The sequence below is a fragment of the Lycorma delicatula genome, chromosome 5, assembly GCF_047948215.1.
Source record: "Lycorma delicatula isolate Av1 chromosome 5, ASM4794821v1, whole genome shotgun sequence".
Classification (NCBI taxonomy): Eukaryota; Metazoa; Arthropoda; class Insecta; order Hemiptera; family Fulgoridae; genus Lycorma; species Lycorma delicatula.
The window spans coordinates 61,281,372-61,306,370 of NC_134459.1; the positions used below are offsets into that span (position 1 = coordinate 61,281,372).

The window sequence follows — 24,999 nt, forward strand, 5'->3', positions numbered from 1 at the left end:
TCGAAATCTAATTTTTTCCACCCCCTGGGCCAATGGTCAAAAAACTTTACTTAGATAAGTTTTAGGCCCTTATTCAAAGAATAATAGAACCTTAAACGAATTCGATATTTTACTTAATAAGAGAGTTATAGCGATATTTTGTTTTTTTTCGAAAAAGCCCTCCCATTTCCACCCCATGGTCCGATTTTGCCCATTAACCAACTCGATCGAGATTTTGTGTCGTTATATTTTATGTGTCAATTTGAAAGTGATTGGCGCAAAATTACGGCAGTTATCGTGTCCACAAGAAAATTAAATATATATATATATATATATTAATTTTATTAATAACGACCCGTGGGTATTGATATATAATTTTTTTATATAATAGTTTCTATTTACCAACAATCTTTAATAGTATGTTCTAACGCTTTCGGCTTAGTAAACCATCCTCAGAAACATTGATGTGTTATAATAATTTACTCCATATATGATTAATTATACTAACATAAATTTAAAAAAAAAAAACTATAAATATAACAATTGATCGTCAAAAGATAAAATAACGTCAACGTTATCCGTCATGTCAGTATGAAAGTCTCAATTATTATGATGTTATGAACAACTGAGATCTTCATACTGACATGACTGATAACGTTGACATTATTTTACCTTTCGACGATCAATTATTGTATTTATAATTTTTGTTTTTAAAATTCAGGTTAATATAATTAATGATAAATTATTATAATTATAGCACATCAATGTTCCTGAGGATGGATTACTAATCCGAAAGCGCACGAACATATTAAAGATTGTTGGTAAGTGGAAACTAATATATAAATAAATTATATGATATATATATATATATATATATATATATGAATGTATGTATGTGTGTGAGTGAGTGAGTGTGTGTGTGTATTCGAAAGTTTATATATATAAACTTTGGTGGTAAACTGATGGTGGTTTTGGGGTCGGGGGGATATGAAACACGAAGATATTTCGAAATTTTCCGGAAATCGAATCATGGTATCCTTTATAACATGTAGCTTTCTTATGAAATCTATCTAAAAAGAAGAGAAAACTTCAAACAACTTTTTCCAAATAAATTCATTCTTGTTAATGTGTATGTATGTATGCAAATTGTTAATGGCGGCGAAAAGTTTTTATGTGAACACAAAAAAAGTTAAAAATAATAAAAAATTATATTTCGATGTAAAATAAATTATCATAAAAAACACAATAATACAAAATTCATCTTTTTGTACAGTGTAAATAAAATTGTATTAATCTTTATAACCTATGTATCTGCTCATTATTAATTGGTTTAGTTTTCACTATGTTGATAGGTGTTAGTATTAATGTGGTTTTAAATATATTGTGTTATAATTTTTATTTAATTGTGTGTGTTTTATTATAAGGGAGGGTGTTTTTTATTTAAATTCTCTTTCAAAAGTGGACTCCGACTCTCTTTTGATGATAATTTTTCATATGTCATATTTTTACGGAATTTTGAGAAAACTTCATCCACGGTATATATTTAAGTGTTAATAATTCAATTACATATTAAAAGTTGTGTCCTTACTTACAAATATTACTGTGTAGGTAAAAGTAATTTTTAAAAGAGCCGTAATTTAACATTCTTTTCTTAGAATTTTTAACTCGTAGCCACATGAAACATGATTATAAAAGCTACTTTAAGCTAATTTTATATTCAAAAATAATGTCTAAATAAAAATGTAGGATTATGCAGATACAGTAGACTAACGCGGAGTTTAAAATTACCGAGGTAGCCTAAGTAGTTAAAATGGATTTCCTTAATGAAAAGAAAAGCTAGCATAAATAAGAAGAAAATAGAGAAAAGAGGGAAAACGGTAGGGGAGTAGGAGAAGAAGAAAAGAAACCAGGCCGAGGAAAAGAAAATGACATAAGGGAAGGACATAAATCAAGATTAAGCTTGGACCTCCCTCGAACACTACCCCTTATCCTCGTCACGTCATACCCTTCATCCAATAAGCGCCGGCAACGTAAGCGCGTCACTCGTCGACGTCGTTCCTGTTCCCGTTCTCCCCGCACTGTGTGCAGATAGAAGACCCCAATGGCGCTCGGTATGTCATTAGGAATAACGTCACTGGATCTCCATGCTGTAATTACGCCCTGATGCATAGTGAAGGAATCCCAAGCAGGCTTTACATTTAGTTTAACCTAAGCCAACATCCCGAAGGACAAGACTACCATTACTAAACGCACACTCACACGCGCCCACGCTCGTGCGTATATATTCGTAGATGTCAGATGCAGACCGCGAAATTCAACACACAACTATTATTAAAACACAAACTATTCTACATTATTATAGAATCCATTTTACAGTTTATACTGTAATTATTAGTTACACTGATCGGGCCGGAAGGAACTACTCATTCATTTAAAAAAACTATTTTTTTTTTAATTCTCTAAAATCTATATTTCTTCGAGTTTCAAAAAGTTTAAATTCCAATAACGATTTTTATCTTTTATATTAAAATGAGTAATGGAATTCATATATGTGATAAAGAAGTAAATCGGCTTAAATAAAAGTGAAAAATAGTTTTCTTTAATAAACTTTAATTTAAAAACAAATCACCAAGTACGAAAACCTTCTTTTACAGACGCTTTCTTATAAAATTTATTGTTAATTTTATTTAATGAGAACGGGTCCACGCGTCCACCTGAATGGCGTCTACATCGCTCTCATGGTACCTTGGTCTACTGTCGGGTCGTCAAGAGGAAACAGCTTAACATCAAGTATAGGGAAATAAACTGGTTGCAGGGCAGAAACTCACAGTTATCGTTATCTAATAAACTGTTAATCTACAGAGTCATTCTTAAAATTATTTCGAAGAACAGAATCCAGTTCAGGGATGCGCTACTACGAGTAATAACAAAACTGAAATAATTCGAAGATTCCAAAACAAATTGGTAAGAACCATAGCAGAGGCGTCGTGGTTTGTTAGAGTTAAAGAAATTCATGTCTATCTAGCATTTTGTTTAGGAAGAGATCCAGAAATTTAGCTCGCGGAACAAACAGAGGTTAGACATATAAGTAAATTTACTGTATTGTATTTGACAGTAAATCTACGGGACAACAGCGATGACTTCAAACGACTAAAACGCTCCCATATGCTAGACCTGGGAAATGTAACCAGAGGAGTGACAAGAAGAAGTATCCTGGGAGCGGGAACACGGGATGAGTCTGTTACTGTATAGTCACTTTGATAGTCTACAAATTACAGCTACTTCTATTACCGACAAATATTTTTTTAATTTATAGTGTTTTTATATATTGGTATTGATAACATTTTTTTTAATTCTTTTCTGCCTGTGAACGATTTCTAGTGCGATGTTAAGTATAGAACTTTACTTAGACCGCATATACCAATGCTTTTTCTATATATGAGGTGCTGAATCTTTTTATGCTTTAATGATGGGTTTCATGGGGATCACTGTTCACGTGATTATCATTAACCAAATTTAGTTGGGTTTCATGGGGATCACTGTTCACGTGATTATCATTAACCAAATTTAGTTATGGTCCCCTAAGAGGTATCAATTATAAATGCAGACAATAAATATTATTTTAATTTAACCATTTAAAAAAATAATTTATCTAAAAATATGATATTTTTTGAATTAACAATTTTTTATTGTGTTAAAAACAGTAATATTTTAAAGCAGCATTAAGTTACGTTCCAAACATTTTATAAAAAAAATGTATTACAAAAGCGCGTGAAACGAAAGAAGATAAAATCGATTTCGAAACAAAACGTAATATGAAATAACAAAATAATATTACTCCTTTTTTACTTCGTTGTTTGAAATAAAGGAAGTATTGTGATCATGAAAAATTTTGGTTATCAGATTTCAACGGAAATATCCATTTTAAACATCCCTGAATCCATTTTGACTAGTTTCGGCGTGACATCTGTACGTACGTAAGTACTTATGTATCTCGCAAAACTCAAAAACGATTAGCCGTAGAATGTTGAAATTTTGGATTTAGGACTGTTGTAACATCTAGTTGTGGACCTCCTCTTTTGATTGCAATCGACTGGAACAAAAGTGTCCAAAGAAAGCCCAAAATCCAAAACATTTGGATTTTTTACTTTTTCTTAACTGCAGTAATAAGTCCTCATTGAGAGCTTTTCAACGATATAATCATAAGTAGTACTTATTTTCATTGGTTTCAGAGTTATAGCCCAATAAAAGTTTAATTAATGAAATATTTGCATCTTACAAGGGGAAGGCACATAGATTCGATTCAGATCTCGTTTCCTTCTTTTTTTAAATTTAAATATGTTGCTTTGTTAATAATTAATAACCTCTGTAAAAAAAATTTACAATAAATAATAATTCAATAATAACAATAAAAAAAATGAAAAAAATCTGAAGTTAGTGAAATAAGATTTTATGTACTTTTAAAAATTTGTATATGTAACTTAATAGGCGTACAAGGAAGTCATGAGTTCACATCAAATTTTTTGTTTGCAAATGATTACTTCTGTATAAAAATATAATTTACAATGAACTCTATTACTGAGAATTTTTTAATAAGAATAATTTATATTAGGTGCTCATATGTTTAAGTACATATTATTGTTTTCTTTTCTCTAAATGTGACTTAGTTACTTTTCAGTTTATCAATATTGAATAATAATTGAAATTTTTAGATATTTATGACATTCAGGATTTCTCAATATTAAAATTAGACCACTTTGTTTTTTTTTTTACTGGTTTATTAATTTGAATATTCTATATTTTAGAATTTTACTCAACATTATTTTTTTTTGAGACGACGGGCATGGACTGCTTTGATTAATTTTCCCTATGAGAATCGAAATTTGTATCGTATGAAAAATACTATGCCTGACCAGGATTCGAACCCAGGACCTCCGGATGAAAAGCGAGACATTACCACTCTATCACGGAGATCGGAATTATTAATATTACTATTATTTTATTTTAAATATAAGAATTAGATTGAATTTGTTTATTAATCAGTTTTAGGTTAATGATCTCATATTTTTTTTATTTCTGTTTCATGTGAATAATATTGTATGTAACAGTGAATGTATATGTATATTATAATCCTAATTATAATATACTGTTATATTTACTGTTTTATATTTATATATTATATTTACTTTATGCTATATTACTGTTGTGTGCATCTAATAATGAATTAATAAATTTCCAGAATCAAAAAATTCATTATAAGCTTAAAGCCAAATTTAAAAACAAAGACCAAACTTTTTTAATAAAAAACAAAATCAAAGGACAACAAAATTTAAAAAAGAAAGTAAAATAAAACAGTCAAATCATAAAAAAAGGCACATGTTTTGTACAATAAAGACTGATAACTCCCAAAAAAAAAAAAATATTCGATCGATATAGATCCAGTGATGAAGAATGGAAAGTTGAAAAATAAGAGGAGACGTTAAAAACAAACAAAATAAAAAAAAAGAGAAAAAGGTATATCGGGACAGCTGCCACAAATGTTATTAATAAAAATAATAATATGAGTTCTTTACATTAACTGAATTTCTATTCTAATTTTGAATAAATCATTGAACCGTACCTTGTAATAATAGTATATTATCTACTATCAATTAAAAAACTCTTTTTAAAAGCAATCATAGATTCTCAGTTTCCCAATTTGACTCTGTTTTCTTTTCTTTTTCATTTGTTTGTACGTATATATTTTTAGCGTAACCTTTTACTAAATGGACACGATTACAATGAAATGATTCCTTTTGTTTCAATTTGCAGATGAATTTTATCTGGTGCTCCTGCTTCCAGATAACTTAAATGAAAGATTTTTAATCGGATTAGTGACGGATTTATGATTTTTGTTGACATCGTTTTTTAAGGACTATGTATACTCTATTTTTTATTTTCCTAACGAGTACATTGCAATCTGTTAAATTAGTGAATATTAAGCAAACCTCCCTCCCACGGCCCAATGAGATGAAGATGTTATGTGTGACATGTAAATGAGGTGTAGTCTTGTACAGACTCACGCCGATCATTCCTGAGATGAGTGGTTAATTGAACCCCAACCACCAAAGTTCACCGGTATACACTGTCTAGTATTCAAATCGTATAAAAGCAACTAACATCTACTAGGATTTGAATCTCAGGACATTATAATTCGAAAATCAGTTGTTAAACAACTGATTTGCGACGAGTTAACCATTAGTTAGCCAGGTGGTTTATCTACATTTTAAATAATAAAAAAAAAGGTAAAAATAACTTAAGCTTTAGAAATATTTTTAAAACTTAAAAATTTTTATTATTTTATTATTATTATGCTGTAATATTCCGGTTTCTTTTTTGTTAATTTTTTTGTGCGTTTAGAATAACAGAATTCAAATTGATTATAATTTAATTAAATTTTATGATTAAAATGAAGCTAAGCAATGAAATGAATAACAAGAATTCAAGCTTTACTTTAATACAAACTGAAAAATATAACAATGAAATCGGCATTTTCTGCTACTCATTGGCACAAGCGTTGCTTACAAGTAAAATGAAACAACCTCTCACCCCACAAACACACACACATACACACACACACACACACACACACACACACACACACACACACACACACACACACACACACACACACAAATAGAAAACATGATGCAAATAACCACTGACGTCCAAGCAATACCTTCATCTACATCTACCCAGAGTATCATATTACCTCACCGCACAAAACCCTCTTACCTTCAGGTGAATTTAACGTCATAAAACCCAGAACAACTACCCAGACCTCTTTTTTCATTCTCTTCCAACACATTTCTGCGACTACACTAACTATGATTATACTACGACAAAAGCTCAAAAAACTCCATTTCAACCCTTTCCGTATCCCAATTTTCAAAGTAACTAAACATACACCGCACACGGTGGCAACCTGCATTTTAATTTCCGTCAAAATAAAGGATGAAACAAAACGAAAATAAATAAAATTGTGTGCACTCTATTTTAACCTATTTCGTATTAATTTTACAACGATGACTAATTAAAAAGATACCGCAATATAATATCACTAGATTAAAATAAATTTTAGACGTTTCTCGTTCTGTCACCAGATGTTATTTATATAATATATACAGACTAGGAATATAGTAGAACTTATTGCGGACTTCACTTGAATGACTTTTTTAATATGAATTAAAATTTAAAAAAAGTTTTATTTAAAAATTTTTTAATAGAATTCACTGTAAGTTTTTATAAACTTGTACGCGTATACATACACTCGCAATCAATGTGTACAGTTAATAAATATAAATTAGTTACAACATTTAATCTTTTCTTTGATGTCCTCATATCCAGCCATGCCCTTCCTTCAATTCCTTTACGGTTCAACTTTACCCAAAAGCTCCTGGTTTCCCGGAAGCTGCCTGCCGTGTCATCGGAGAGGAACTTCGGCCGATCGCTGCCAGGCATAATTTATGGTTAGAAGTAGGACGCTTTCGAATTTATAACTTTCGTTCTTGATCGATAAATACATACTTTACTAATTCTTTAGCTTCGGTCCATCTTGCGACGATCCAAGAATTTTACGAATTCCCCCACTTGTCCCCGCCGATTATAAGTAAATCGGTTTATATATTCCCTCATACTTCCTTTTTCAAAAACTACCAATGAAAATATTATTATTACTAATTACACAAATTTAATAATATTAAGTGTTAAAGTTATTGATCCCACCAACTGATTTAATTACCCCTTAATTAATAAATAATTATTAAAAAATATATTTATGAGTTTTTAAAAAAATTTAATAATGACGTTTTAACAATACTAGGAATTTTAGACTTCTAGCAGGTGCATTAATTACAAAATGGAATATTACTACTAAAATCCAATACAATAATATCGAAAAATAATAATACGATATTTAATGAAGTTTTTTTTAAAAAAAAAAAACAGAAATCAAACTGATTTAAAAAAAAAAATGAACTAAAATTTATTAATTATCGAAGTTAACACAAGAGAAAGACAGTTATTGACATGTATCCAATTTAATTTTTATACAATCGAACAGACATCGTCATCAATATAAACTGAAAAATTAGAATTAAAAAAAAAATCCAAACAACTTCCATAAATAAAAGAAAAAATGCCAATGATAAATATTTTAATAAATAAATGAACAATACTTATGATACAATGGAAAAATTATTTTGATCTGTGTTTGTTTTTTACTACAAATTACGCAGTATGATTTTGTAGACATGCCAATCGACTGGGTTTGTATATTGTGTTTAGTACTCCAATAGTTACTATTGGAGATATTTATCAGTAAATTAACTGATAAAAAACAGAACTTTACTGATTAACAGTAAAGAAAATATATAGGAATATATTTTTTGTAATAAATCATTAATATCTACCAATGATAAATATTTGAAAATTGAGAAGACTTTTTTGGCTTAAGATTTTTATTATTTTTTTTTTAATTTATTTTTTTAGAGTTATTTACAAGTATTATCGAATTTTGTAAAAGTAAAGTTTTTGATATATTTTTTTACTAGCGATTTTAAAACAAAATTTGGATTATTTCAACGTATTTTACAAAACCATCAGTTAAGTTTTTTAAATAAATATATATTTAAAAATAAAAATATTATAAGCGACCTTACAAGATTAAATTATGTAGTAGTTCACAGAAGAAATAAACTTCAATTAATTTTAAAATATTTAATTCAATTTAAAAAAAAAAACAACTAGAAAAGTTTCGATTTTTTTGTTTTTTTTTTGTTATTGAAATATACAGAATATTAAATCACCTTTAACATAAATTTTAATACGAACAGAAAGATTTTAAAAAATATTTTTTCTTTTTCAAATTATTACCAAATGAAATTTATTTAATAAAAAAAATCTGATGTGGACGCCACATGACCCTTGTACGCCTATTAAATTACATATACACGTTTTTTTTAAATGAAAAGTACATAAAATCTTATTTCATTATTAACTTCTGATATTTTATCATTTTTTTTTTTTTTAATTTTTATTATTGAATTATTATTTATTGTAAAAAAGTCTTTCAATCAGAGGTTAATAATTATTAATAAATCAGTATATTTAAATTTTAAAAAAAAGTTAAAAACAAAGGAGATGAAGTCTGATTCAAAGCCTTCCCCTTGTAAGATCCAAATATTTCATTAATTAAAATTTTATTGGTCTATAACTCTGGGATCACCATATATCCTTGAAAAGCTCTCAATGAGGGCTTATTACTGCATTTAAGGAAAATTCCAAAATCTAATTTTTATGGATTTTGGGCTTTTTTGGACACTTTTAGTCCAATCGATTGCAATCAAAAGGGGAGGTGCACAACTAGGTGTTACAAAATTTCAACATCCTACGGCTGACCGTTTTTGAGTTATGCGTGATACATACGTACATAAAGACGTCACGCCGAAACTATTCAAAATAGATAATTTTGTTGAAATCTGAATACCAAAATTTTTCGCGAACACAATACTTGGTACAAGGAAATAAAAATTACAATTATAAAACCAAATTACAATTATAAAACTCAACAACTATCCCGTGAGTTGGATAGCTAAGCGAAATAGGTTGCTATGGTTTTTTTTTTTTTTTTTTTTTTAAGAATAAATACAAATCTACATAATACACGTATTATAAAAATATAATTATTTTTAAAACCATAGTTTAAAAATAATCATAAAAGTATTTGGCTAGCACGCAGCATTTAATCCTACGCAAATTAATTTTTCTACTGGGAGAAAAAAATACAATACAGATACCCTACGCCTACGATAAATATTGTAACCCATACTGAATATGATTTTCCAAAGTCGACAACAATATGCTTTAGGCTACAGCAATAACAATAATAATAGTAATAATAATAAAAATAAATGAATGCACTAAGAAAGAAAACAATGCGAAGAAATAACAGCATTAAAATGAAGAATGAAACAATAGAATCATTGTGCTGAATAACAATAACAACAATGAGCGTTGTTTCCTCACAAGGAACAACTTTTAAAAGATGTATATCTATATATGTATTAATACTATGTATAATACAACTATAGTATACTATATATATAGGTCTACTCCTTATGCTATTTGGATACGTAAATATTCTGTACAAAATAATTCTACGATGAGGCTATATGAACATACTACTAACTAGTAAATTTTAAATAAAAATAAAAAAGAATAGAAAAGTTAATTTCTTTCGTATATTTAAGCTACCGGTCCTTCAGTCTTTTCCATGCTTCATCACCAGGATAAATTTACTAAAACGTAGCGTATGATCCATTAGCACAAAGACTTAATGAACGAATAAAAAGCATTCAAAATTTTCATAATAAGCGTACAAAAATGAAAAATGGATCGAAGTATAAAATTAATTTTATTAAGGACTGAAATTAGTTTAAATTTAAATTTAAGGAACATTTCTTTTTACTTTAATCAAAACCGTTTAGTTGGATGATTTCAGGAATTTAAATTACAACCAACCGGATTGGTCTAGTGGTGAACGCGTCTTCCCAAATCAGCTGATTCGGAAGCCGAGAGTTCCAACGTTCAAGTCCTAGTAAAGGCAGTTACTTTTATACGGATTTGAATACTAGATCGTGCATACCGGTGTTTCAATTAACCACACATCTCAGGAATGGTTGAACTAAGACTGTACAAGACTACACTTTATTTACAGTCATACATATCAACCTCATTCATCCTTTGAAGTAATACCTGAACGGAAATTCCGGGAGGCTAAACGGGAAATAAAAATAAAAAAATGAATTCAAAATAAGAAATAAAATTAAAATACCATTAGATTTAAAAAAGAATTATACTATTCAGGCGTTGTCTTTGCTAATGAGTTTAAAGCTTAATAAAATTACTCATAATTTCACTCTAAAATCTACGTCATTTTATTGATTTATAACAATCTTCCTAATTTTGCTCACAAATTACTTTTCTATTAACTTAAGCAATATTTTATTCTATTACTAAATTTACTTTTGAAATAATCAAGATAAAATTTAAGCACTCTTTTGAGAGTGATTTTTCTTTTTACAAATTCTATACAGTCTTATAAGCAACTACTTAATTAACTGAAGAAAGGTATTGCAAGGATCAAATACATAGCTGCTACTATGAATTGCTGCCTTTTAAGAAAAGTCTCTAGCTAATTACATCATTCGAACTAATAACGAAGTTTCTGCTTTTCTACATGATAATCGGCAATGCTGCTCAATCACAACAAATGAATGAAGATGTCACTAAGACAACTGAAAATATTTTGAAGTAAAATTTTCGGATTAGGTCATCGAAAAGTTTATATTTTTAAATTAACAAAAAAAATATATTGAAAAACAAAAATTGAACTTGATTCTTTTACCGTTATTAAGAAACAAATTAATGTTTCAAACTTAACGATAAAGACATAATGAAAAAAGTATAAACGCTGTTAGTAATTGTACTTACTCGTTAACGGATCAATATTTTTAAGGTGTGCAGAATTACCATACTGCAGACGAGCAGCGAAAGAATGAGAATTAACAGAATCTGGAAATGTTTAAAATGTGTTTTTTATAGAATTTGTTAGAAATTAGATGAATGGTAATTCTTTTCGTTTGTTTTTCTAATAAATAAGAAAGAAGGTTTGCAAAAAATATTTTAAAACAAAGAACAAGGCAGTTATGGGTAATACATAAGAAGGTTAAAATTATCTAGTACAGAATGAAAAGAAAATTTGAAAAAGGATAAAAAGAAAAAAAATTTATCTAAATTATTTTTAGCAATAAAAATAAATTAATCCATGATAATAATAAAAAAAAAAACAATAAAATCGATTTAAACCATGAAAAAAGATTTAAAAAAAATAACTAACCTCAGTTTTATATAAGTGTAAATATATGATTACGCAAATTATTTCTTTAAAAAAAATATCATAATTATAAAAATAAATAAAAGTTTAATTTTACTTTTGAAGCGATAATAATAGTTACTAAATTTATTACAATAATAATAGCTTGAACTATCACGTTCATAAATCGATAAATAATAAATATTAATTATATAGAAATAACAATAAGAAAATAAAGCATAAAAAAAGAAAAGCAATAAATATATAAATGATAAAAAACTATAAGATAATAAAATTATTAGCAATAAAAATAAATAACAAGAAAATGTGAATAAAATTCAATTTATTAATAAAAATAGTACTGAATGGAAAAAAAAATTAAGATTGTGCCTACGTGAAACAAACACTGTTGTATCGAAAATACATAAATTTAAATAAAAATAACCATAATAATAATAATAATAATAATAATAATAAAAATATTTAGTAAGGTGAAATAAACTGGAACACGTATAAAAAAAAAGGTTATTTTAAAAATAAAGCATCAGAACAAGATTTAAAACAATTAGTTCGTTGTTAAAAACAGAACGTATACTGTGATTATTAAATAGGGTGGTATTAAACATAAAAATAGATGCATCGTTATCAAGTAAAGCCATAACAAAGAAAGCAACGAATAACACAACTAAAAAGGATAAAGCTAAAAGGATAAGATATAAATAAAATAAAAAATACAAAAATAAAAAGAACGATAAAAACAAAACTGTTAAATCGTGTTATAAACGCATAAATATTATGGTCAGCCAATCCTTATCCTTTATGTATACCATGCTATCTACCACTCCAGTTAACATAAAGTTCTTGAAGAGCAGTTTCATGGATCATTGAGGCCAGAAGGAAAAGAGGTTTGACTCTGTACTCGGTTGCACTCGACTGATGCTAACCCAGGGCAAAAAGAAGAAAAAAGGGGAAAAAATTATTAAAAAAAAAAAAAATTCTTTTCCAATTATTTCAAACAAGAACAGCCGAGTGGAAAGGACAAGACCAGACAAAATAAACGACCATTACCTTTATTATTATTTTTTTTTTTTTTTTTTTTTTTACATACAATCACTCCTATTACTTTATTCTCTAAATTTGTTTCCCAACATTTTTACTCTGGCCAAATTAAAAAAATCTTTAAGAATATCACAATAAACAGCTATTTAAAAAGAAAAAGAGACTTAAGGAAAAAATGTGTAATATATCTAAGTTTTATAAAAACTATAAATCAAGGTACTGTTAAAATATGTTAACCCTCTTTTATTTATTTATTTTCTATTTAGCCTTCTGAACCACCATAAGGTGGAATCCTTAATTCACCCATCAGAGGATGAATGAGAATCATATGTATGAATGTAAAATGAAGTGTACAGTCTCAGATCGACAATTCCTGAGATATGTGGTTAATTGAAATCCAATCAACAAAGAACACCGGTATCCACGATCTGTATGTTAACATATTTTTACAGGACTGACCAAAAAGGAGTGTAATGTATTCAGCGTATACGAGGTCTGTAAATAAAGTAATGAAACCGATAGAAAAAAATTTTATTTACAATTAAATTATACATGGACTCTATCACCTTCGAAATAGTTCCCATGGGAAAGCCACGTAACTCTTCAAACGGTTTTCCCACTCTTTGTAGCAGTATTTGAACTCAGAAACCGGAATATCCTTCAGATGGTTGGTTACATATTTTTTAAACAATTTCTACTGTTCCAAAATGGTGTCCTTTGAGGTGTTTTTTAAAGACTGGAACAGGAAAATGTCGCAGGGACTCAAGTCGGGTGAATAAGGTGGTTGAGGAACTACAGGAATGTTTTTCTTTGCCAAAAATTCATTAATTGAGAGTGCAGTGTGACAAGTGCATTGTCATGATGCAGCATCCAGTTGTCTTTGATGGCTGGTCTCACGCGGGCAACTCTTTTCCGCAGTTTTACAAGAATTTCTCGGTAAACATATTGATTTATAGTCTGTCCTGTAGACAAAACCTCCAAAAGTCTCTGATTCGCTCAACATTGTTGCCACTTTTTGACGTTAACGGTCTTTTACAGCGTGGATCGTCCGAAACTGATTACCGGCCATCAGAAAATGCTTTAAACCACCTAACCCGCTCTAAGGCTCGTGACAGAGCGTCATCTCCATACGCCCAATTTTCTTTCAGTAGCCCTTCAATTTTGCAAAGGTTTCAGTAGCATTCTCACCGAGTTTAACACAAGATTTGATTGCACAACGTTGCTCATAAATAGTATCGCTCATTTTTGTAACGCTCAACAAAAACTTGTTTCACGAAAAGTTTGTTTATGTCTCACGTGAAAAAATAGACTAAAAATATTAATACATGATATAAATTAGCAAGCAGTTCATATAACCATGTGTTTACTAGTAACTTTACAGTGTTGCCACTTTGACTACAAAAAAACTAGTCTCATTTCTTTATTTACAGACCTCGTATGAATGTTTGTTCTACTGTAGCACCTCAACGACTGAACTGATATAGTATAGTATGACTCCACGTTGGAATCTTTACGTTACCCAGAGTGTCATAGGCTATATATATATGCAGGTGACTCAAAAGGAAAGGGAAATAATCTGGAACTTGATTCTAGAGCTTGAAATAAGTTAAAAAGTTCATATAAATATGTCTTCAAAAACGCTTTGTTACGGCTAGGGAATTTCGCGCGGGTTTCAGTTCCCCCTGGTGAAATTTCAATATATTTCGGATAAACCTGATGGTTTATTATGTTTTTTGACAAAAAAAAAATCGAATAAAATATAGCCTAGAACTGTATTTCCGATAGTTTTCATGATATCCAACGTAAAACAGAAATACGCGGTGACGAAAAACATTTTTTTTTCGTTTAAAGTACAATAACTTTGTTAAATGACTAATAAATGCGTATATTTTATTATCAAAACGTGTAAAAATTTTATTTTAGGAAAATTGATTTAATAAAGTCTATGAAAATAAAAAAAAAACAAAAAACAATTTTTATTAGTAACAAACTTAGCAAAAACTCTATAAATTAGTAAAAATTAAAAACAGCTGTTTTTAGTACAACAAATTTTGATCTTTGAAAATTTAAAATATCTTTAATTTACTTCTAAAAAATACTCACTGTGGTTTATACTCTAATAATTTATTACACGACTGCCTAAAAAGGAATGTAATGTATTTAGAGCGTACGTATGTATGTTTGTTCCAGCGTGCAGTTTAACGGCTCAACCGATTTAAATGTATGACCAGTGTTGGAATCTTTACGTTACTCGGAGTGTCATAGGCTATATGTTATATATAAATAAAATTTAAAAAAATAAATAAATATATGTATAAATAAATTTAAAAAAATTGAAATAAAAATTATACAGTATACAAATATTATATTCAAAATTGTCATCTGCACACTCGCTCGTTAATTATCCTAAATTCAAGGCAGTGGTTTTTTTGCAGTCGTGTTCTTTAATTTTTAATATTTATCGCTTGTAAACTACATTAATTTTAGAGCTAACTTTAAAAACAGATTAAAGTGACAGTAAAAAATCGAGGTGTTCATAATTTATTAAAAATAATTTTCCTGTTAGTTTTGATTAAACCAACAAGAACTACATAAGTTTATTTTCATTACTAAAATGCATTTTTTTTAAATTAAAGAAAAAGTAGAAGTTTTTATTATATTTTATCTGTATTGGACTTAATTTCCATGTAAAACGCACAAAAAAAAAACAACAAATTACTTACTTCTAAGTAACTATTTTTTCTCAATCCGTACCAAAGTTTACGAAATAGTTGATTACTGTTCGTTATTATACAAAAACCTATTATAAAATCTGATGTGAACACCACATGATTTCCTTGAACGCCTATTAAATTACATATACATATTTTTTGCTCGACTTCATTTAAATTTATTTCATTTGAAAGTGAGATAGATACGTTCCTATAATTCTTTAATATAGTGGATAGTTATTCAATTGCTGAAATATTAGGTTTTATTAACATCAAATATTTATACAATTATTAATTCAACAATCTTACATGAAATATTAGGTTAGAGAACGTGTACACAAATTAAAATCAGAAAAATTATATCAAACCAAAGAGGGATTAAATGACTGGCAACAAAAAACAAATAAACAAAATGATCAACTCCGACTTAGGGAGAATATTGTCCGACAATGTCAGAGATGCAATGAATTAAAAGATAAGAATTTTTTACAATTTATTAAAGATCGGGCATGTATGGCTTAATATATATATATATATATATATGTTCTTGTGAGAGCCTGTTTTTTAGTCACTCTCTAGTCTACTTTAATGTCTATAAAATTCAAGAGAAATTCTAGAATAATTAAATAAAATTAAACTACAAAATCCAAAAATAATATGATTCTAAATTATAATTCTCAATTAATATTAAATAATCAGATGTTTCACCAAATCCATATACACTATGTAATAATGCCTATTAAATTACATATACACATTTTCAAAATTATGTAAAATTTTATTTCACTAATAACGTCTGATTTTATTGTAATTTTTTTCAATGACAGGCTAATAATTATTAATAAATCAACATATTTAAATTAAAAAAAGGTTAAAAAATAAATTAAAAAAGGAAAAAGTTAAAAGTTAAAAAAAAGAGATCAAGTCTGATTCAAACCGATGTGTCTTCCCCTACTAAGATCAAAATATTTCATTAATTAAAATCTCATTTGGCTATAACTCTGGAACCAATGAAAATAAGTACCACTTATGTATATCGTTGAAAAGCTCTCAATGAGGGTTTATTACTACAGTTAAGAAAAAGTCCAAAATCCAAATGTTTTTGGGCTTTTTTGGATACTTTTGGTTCAGTCGATTGCAATCAAAAGGGGAGGTGCACAACTACATGTTACAACAGTCCTAAATGCAACATTTCAACATCCTACGGCTAATCGTTTCTGAGTTATGCAAGCGAGATTCATTCCTACAGACGTCCACCGAAACTAGTCAAAATGGCTTCAAGGATGGTCAAAATGGATATTTCCGTTGAAATCTGAAAACCTAACTTTTCGCTATTGCAATATTTCCATGTACATATTAGTACAAAAACGGAGAACAATTTTTCATTTTATTATTTTTTTTTATTAGGAATAAAAAAATTAAACATTTATTTTATTATTTTTTTATTTCTATTTAGTGTTTTTTTTAAACAAGTAACAGTAAGGTGTTCGTTTTGTGTTTTTGTTTTTAAGTATACTAAATTAACATGGTTTTTATAATACAATTTAAAACAGAACCAGGAAAAAGTTTTCAGAATTTCAATTAAAGCAGTTGAATATAAAAGAGACTTGTTTAACAACATAATTAACGCTGTTATTTTCTTTTATAAAACTATTATTATACCGCCATTTTTCAATTTAAATGAACCGTAAACGTTACTATTATCGTGATATTTTTATTATTTGAAATTAGCTATTGGAAAACCATAAATAATTGCAGAATAATATGTTTCATAATGAAAGGTACAAATATTTTTAATTAAGGAAAAACAACTAAAAAGAATCTTTATTATGTAGAATTAGGAATAAATTTGTTAAAACAATATTTGAATTTATTTTAATTTAAACGACCTTTAGGATAAATTAGAAACTTAACGTATATTACAATAACACATTATTTTTTTAAGTAAACAATTAACACTTAATTTGAAATTAACAATTGCCCTTCATAAAAAGAAAAAAACGAGGACGTACAAAGTAAACAAAAATATTTTCTAAAGTAATAAGCGTAAAAAAATTAATTTAATGACTTATATGCAAATAAACTACTTACAAAGTATTATTAACCACTAAAAATATACATAAATTACAAAAGTACTGTACGCATTACATGTTTTTATTCTTCTCTTTACCATCAAACATTTGACTAGTATTTGATTTAATTCTGTATAATGTCGATTTTGAATTAACAATTTTTTTTAGATTTTATATCCAAAGATTTACATTACGTATATATTTACAATATATATTCCGCGGTTTTGCAATTTTTACGACGCGAAATTACATTAACGAAAATTAAAAAAAACTTAAATTAATTTTATGTAAATAAAAAAAAAATTATAATAAATCACAAGTTAACAAACCACGTCAACTAGGAACCTCACGATGACCTATGTGATGATATGTAGTTAATTACGGTTTTTCTTTTTTTTAATTTACTAAAATAAAAAGAAAGTATATAAAAATGCACGAATCACTTAAAACAGAAAATTTTCTCTGACCGCAACACCTTCTTTCCTTGTAGATGAAACGTACGAATGCACATTAAAAATTTTGCCAGACAATATAAATCGATATTAAATAATTAAAATACATGAAAACTAAGTTTTATCACGTAAAAACATTTCAAAAGAAAATGATAAAAAGTTCAATTAAACTCAGCTTACTTAAAAAAAATGATATAAATCATTTAAGATAAACGTACATTAATTCTAGAACAAAAGATCTAATTTGAGTTGACTCTCATATGAATTTATTAAGCTTGTACTTATTAACATAATTCCGCACGAAAGTCCTATTTTGTCTCTCGGTCACATTTCGATAATAATTATAAATTTTTAGTATTTGTTCATTTAATTTTTTTATATTTTTAGATGAAATATAAAAACTAAAATTAAACTTTTTTATTTAATATCGTATCAACCTTATTGGTCATTAGTGACACCTAGCGGATCACATTATATAATTACTTATAATGCACACTTACATATAATGCTGAAAATTCAATTCTTCAGATAATTAGTTTTCTCACAATTTGTCACATTATTTAAGCACTTTTCTAGATCTTGAGGTATCACGTGTTTCATTTTTTCTTTCTGGTAGTATGGACAGACAGTAATAATATGCTTTACTGATAGATAACCCTGGCAATGTTCCCATAGATTTCGCTCCTTTTCCAATATAAGATTACGTGGCTGAAGCGTGTCCTATTCTCAATCGAGTTATGATGAGTTGTTGTTTCCTGGGAAATGAGTATGCAGGATTTTCTTCAAAAATATTTTTTCGTATTTGATTGAGTTTTTGAGTTTTGAAATGTTGCCATTTTTTATTCCAGATATTGATTACTATCTTTTTGGATAGTTTTAGTGCTTTTTTTAAACGTTGGCAAAATGTTCAACTGCACGGAAGTTCGTGAGATTCAGTAGCTTGTTTAGCCAACTTGTCTGCTTCTTCATTCAGTTTAATGTCTAAGTGGAATGGTATTCAGCTGTGTTTTTTTTGGATTACAGCGTCGTCCGTTAACTTATTTTCTATTGCTGTTATTGCACTATGGGTATCTGTGAAGATTATTACTTTTTTTATATCCGCTCGTCTGTTGAGTCTTTTAAGAAAGTCGATTTTTAAATATTGCAGTTGATCTTTCGCTGATAATATGCTGTCTATTGTTAGACCTAGGATTTTGACTTTATCCGTAACTGTTAGATTCTTAAATTTTACATAAATAAGAAAAACAATTAATTAACAATAAAAAAGACAACTTTTAAAAAATATGATAAAATCGATCCAAAAATATGTACGAAACAGAAGAATAATTAAAAAAACCAAAGTACATAATTTCAGTAATGAGAAATACAAAAATAATTCCCATAAAAAAAATTAAATAATTAAATTAAAAAAAATCAAATTTTAGCGGTTAATTAGGTATGTACAGTACGATAACAATTTAAAATAAACTGCAATTCTTTTTTTCTTGGACACGTTTTTTGAATACGAGGTTTAAAAATGTGCAGAACAACTCTTGGACCTGGACAAGCAAAGGGAGATTAAGTGGAAACCACAACATGGAAGCGCGCAACACAGAGAGAGAGAGTAAAAGAGAAGGAGGAGACGAGTGAGAGAGAATCAAACCAAGCGAAGAATCCTGGAATTCTACCCATGTTGCAAAGGAAGACCGCAGCTTTGCTCTTGGGCTGTCTGGTCCTATGCCAGCAACCAAGCGCATTTAATCTCAACTCGTGATTCAGTTCCACTTTCTCTTAATATTTTTTTTAACTATCTACTCACTCTTTCTTGCTCTCTCTCTCTCTCTCTCTCTCATTTAACGGTTGTATCTCCTTAATAAAATTACGAGAAAAATTTTTGTAAAGGTCAATAAAAATGCTACTAACAACGAAAGATGAGAAGAGAAAAAATTCCACGCTCCATCACATAATAAAAAATAATTAAAATTCCATTTTGACAGATACTTTTAATAACTTTATACGTTACCGAGTGACTTTAATAGAATTTAAGATATGAGCAACTAAATAAATTGTATTATTTAGATAATAAAGGAAGATTCACATCCGCACGCACACATCACAAACATTACACAGAATATTAAAACAAAATATTCATGATTCATGATAAATATATTTATAAAAGAAACAGTTACTTACTACTAATTGCAGACTGCTTGGAAGTATCTGTAAAAAAAAGAAAATTTTAATTTCAACAATACTAAGATATAATGATATAAATATAAAATTCTGAGTAATGTTGATATGATAATATGAAAATATTGATTTATCGATTTATCTATACAACAATCATTCAATATGTTTGTAAGAATGTAATGAAGCGTATGTAGGATAGATTTCTTTTTTCTAGAAGCAATAGAGCAGTAATAAATGTTATACTATTTAGTAATCCAACCGAAAACAATCTAATTATGAGATAGGTGAGGTATCAATAATCTGTTATTTCACTTCATCTATAGTAACATACCAATTTTCTGATCTCAATCATCGGATAATGAAAATACTGGTTATTTGAAAATAAAAGAGTATAATTAAAATAACGTAAATAAAACTTAAAATAATTAAAAATTTGGATTATTAAATAAAAATTTATATATATAAATATATATATATATATATATAATACCTAGAAAACAACTGACTGACTGATTCATCAACGCCTTGCAAAAACTACTGAAGATACTAGTGATTAAAATTTGTATACACGTTCTTATTACGGTGTAAGAGCACACTAAAAAAGGATTTTTTAAAATTCCGAGTTTATAGGGTTAAAATGGATTAACAATGAAATTTACTATTTTTTTTTTTAATTTCCCAGTAACAAACGAGGATATCAACTTGATTTTTGGTGTGTGTAATCTTCAAATAAATATCTACAAACCATCCTCTAGATTTTTTTAAATTCCAAGTTTAAAAGGTTAAAATGAATTCCGATTTTTTTTTTTTGAAACCCGGCTATTTTCTTTAAATTCCTCGGTAACAAATGTAGAGTTATTAACTTGATTTTTGTTGTGTATGATTTTCTTGTAAATATCTAAAACGTATTTCTGGATTTTTCGAAATTTGACCTCGAAAGCGGTGAAGAAATTTTAAAAACTGAAACAGTAATTGCAAATTTTCTCCATATAAGACGAGATTTTAATCAGATTTAGGCTTGCAAATATTATTTAGATAAATATCTATAAACCATTTTTGGGTTTTTTGAATATTAATATTTTATGGGGTAAAGAAACATAAATTATTTTTACCGTTTTTTACTACTGCTACTGATTCAATATTTATGAGATTTGGTAATATTGTGGTGATAATTTATGTTTGTAATTCTGATTATTTATTTCGCGAGCAAAGCTTCTACGGGAAATATAAAAACTAATTAGTGGATCCTGTACTGTTTTTATAAATTGAATATATTTTAATTTTTATTTATCATTATTATTCACATAAGCATGAGTTTAATGAACAGAGTGGGTCCACGGGGCAGAGTCCCGTGGCTAAACGGGATGGCCGAGCGAAATGAGCTCGTCTAAATAACCCCTGACCACGATGGGAAACACAAGTAAGCATATAACGCGGGCGAAGCCGCGACGGGGATTAGTATACATAACAATTTTTTATCTAAAATCTAAATCTAGATGGCAAGTTCGGTTTTTGACAAAATCCATCATCAGATACGGAAAAAGTATATCTAAAAAAAAGTAAATTTAAAAAAAGAAGAAAAATATTGACCAATAAAAAATAGTAAAACTTACAAACCCTATAAAACAGGTATTTTGGAAAGAAATTTCAAAATTAAATCAAAAACATTCTATAGGTTAAGTTGGTTTAGATGACTTTAAGCAAAATTTCCGCTTTCTTATGGGATTAAGAAATTCATATTCCTAAACTTTGCTCAAAATAATAGTTTTTGTACTGTTAATCTTAAGTTCTACTTATTTATTAATTAATATTTCTTCTTATTCTTCATATTTTATAATTTTTTATATATTTATAATATTTTCACAGTCTACTAATTATCATTCTTTAACAATCGAAAGGTTCAGATTCAAGTAAATTTTTAAAATCACTTTAAGCATGATTTTCTTTCCAGTTTATAGAAATATATTTTTTTAAATCAAGAATTACAACAGACTGTTACGGGTAACTTACTATAAGTAGTTATATTTCTTAGATAAAAATAAAATTAAATTAAAAAATATGACCGTGTGAAATGTTGTGTAAAATGTTAACTGAAGTAACAAATTTTTTCATGAAAGTAATTTTTATCTTGATATTTTCTTTCCTGGGTTCATTCCTCTTTTTATGGGATAATACCACACTAACATACTAAGAAAAAACATTCATATCGGTTACCAACCTCTAATTAATTATTCATTGTAAGCCGATGCTTTGTCAAAAGTTTTTTTTTTTTTTTTTTTTTTTTAGAAAAGAGCTGTTATCTAACTGCTTATCTAAAAAGTGAAGAGAAACACCCACCACAGATGACAACTCCCTCTGTAATCTAACCCCTATCTTATTTAGTTATTTCTTTAGAAATGTCAGTCTGTAATCCATACCATATTTCATTACGTTTATTGTCATCGTAATCCGATTAACCAATTGATAATGTATAGTCAATCAGTAACTTCAGAACATCACTAAAATATAAACACAGAAATATACTGGCAAGAACAGCTTCTCATCGTAAGAAACATACTACTGATATAAAGAACAAATTTAGGCCATTGGCCGAATAAGGCTGGATAATTGGTTCTGGTTCTGTAGTATACTTAGACAAGAGCTCAAGCATCAAAGAAAAATAAATACTTAACATCACGTTACTCGTCAATAATTTTTTTTACTTAAACAAAATAGACGAGAATTCAACAATATGTATGTACTGCAAAAAATCTCCTTTCTACTTACAATTAGAATTTTGATTAGTATCATTAATTATGCGATATAATAGCATAAAACCATACAATACAAAAAAGGAGTTTTCTTCTTATAAAAGTGTTTATATATATATATACATACAATAACACTAAAATATAACTTCACTAATTTATAAGTAAAAATTTATTTAAAATATTATAATTTATAAACGCCAATTTTCTGAGCTTCTATAATTTTTTGCTGTCAGAAAATATTAAATAAAATTTGAAACATCAGTTATAATAAGTAAGACAATAAAAATTTTAATTTTTATAAACTCCAAATTTAAAAGGAATCTAAAATTTTTGTCGTTTAATATTATTTCATTAAAATATACCTTAAGTTTATTATTTATTTATTTTTTTTAATCAGATATAGTAAAAGAATTTGTATGTAAACATAACTTAATAAAAAAATTTTATATATACAAATAATCAAAGTAAGTTGTCCACCAGTTGCTTTTTTTTATCTATTTATTTTTTCAATATGGCAGCTACATTTTCTATTATCATTAATAGACATTATAAAAAAACCAGTACAACAGAAGGGCGGTGAAATGTAAAATGGATGAAAAGACTGTCATACAATGAGGATAGCTTACTCGGTACAGTAACGGCCTTGTTTCTACGTGTATGTTGAGTGATGCCAAGCGTTATTAAGACGAGTTTAAGAGAGAGTGTCTAAGAAAGAGAAGATTGTGCGTATAAGAGAGGAGAGAGAGAAAATAACTAAGAAAGAGAATGACAAAGATGAAAATAGAAACGCATGGAATGGAGCTGTGCACCGCGTGCGTATGTGCATAGAGGGAAAGAATCGGGGAATGTAGTGCGTTTACTTTGAACAGTAAAAGGCGGTAATTCTCTAGCAAATATTGAAGCCCCAGATTTTACAAAAGCATTCAATCTTTCAGGGAAATGCAATCTCCTTTTTTGTGTCGCTTGGATACAGTATTTATTCAACGCAACCAGTACAGCCGCCATACGCATTCGTTTGCCTACCACGTCACCAACATTTACGCAAGCAAAACTTACACAAAAATCAAATTTAATTCAACAAAATATTACGTACATAAAATAAAGAAAATTCTATTTTTCTTTTAAATGTAACAAAAGAAACTACTTTAATATCGATACTGATTTTTTGAGTTACTAAGAATACACGATTTTATAATTCCGAAATTCACCCCGGTAAAAATTGTTAATTGAAGTATATGAAAGATATTAATATCATTATTACTAATAGGTTTGAGATTTGAAATAACAATCAGGATTTATTTCACTGTAGTTGAGCAGTACCAAGTGTTTAATTAGATCCACATACTACACGTGGTTGACTGATTGATTAATTGATGTAGTTGCCAAAGGAATTGTTTGCGCACTGCTTCAGAGAAAACTATTACTACTCTGATACCACTTCATTTAGAAAAATTTTATATAATTCTAAATGTGTGTGCATATATATATATATAAATCGTATAATAAATATATATATAAAAAATCTTATTTTAAATATTCTTACTTAAAATTTCCTGTTTTTTTTAAAAATATATTTCTTTTTCAAACAAGATTACGTTCATCTTACATAACCAAAAGTGTTACAAATAGTGAGAAAGGTATGATTTTTTTTTCTTTTTAAGGAAATTTAATTATATTTTAATGATTTTTTCTGTTATTTGTTGAAAATGGGTACATATGAATTCGCCACGCTATTATTTTTAGTTATATAAGACCAACATTAATTTGATGGCTAAAAAAAATTAGTTTTTAATTCTCAATGTACTTATATAGACTCAAATACTCATTTACTTTATTAATACTTCATTTACTTTACAATATACTCAAATTGTATAGATTTTAGGTAGATTTGAT

General features: G+C 27.8%; 1 protein-coding gene across 2 annotated transcripts in view; it reads right to left on the reverse strand.

Annotated features, from left to right (window-relative positions):
- The window catches only part of corto (centrosomal and chromosomal factor corto), a 635,431-nt gene that overhangs the window by 115,854 nt on the left and 494,578 nt on the right, over positions 1-24,999 (reverse strand). For both annotated transcript variants that reach the window (XM_075365273.1, XM_075365272.1), the window contains one exon: positions 20,360-20,386. In XM_075365273.1, coding sequence (XP_075221388.1) covers positions 20,360-20,386 — 27 coding nt within the window. The remainder of the gene's footprint in view (positions 1-20,359; positions 20,387-24,999) is intronic.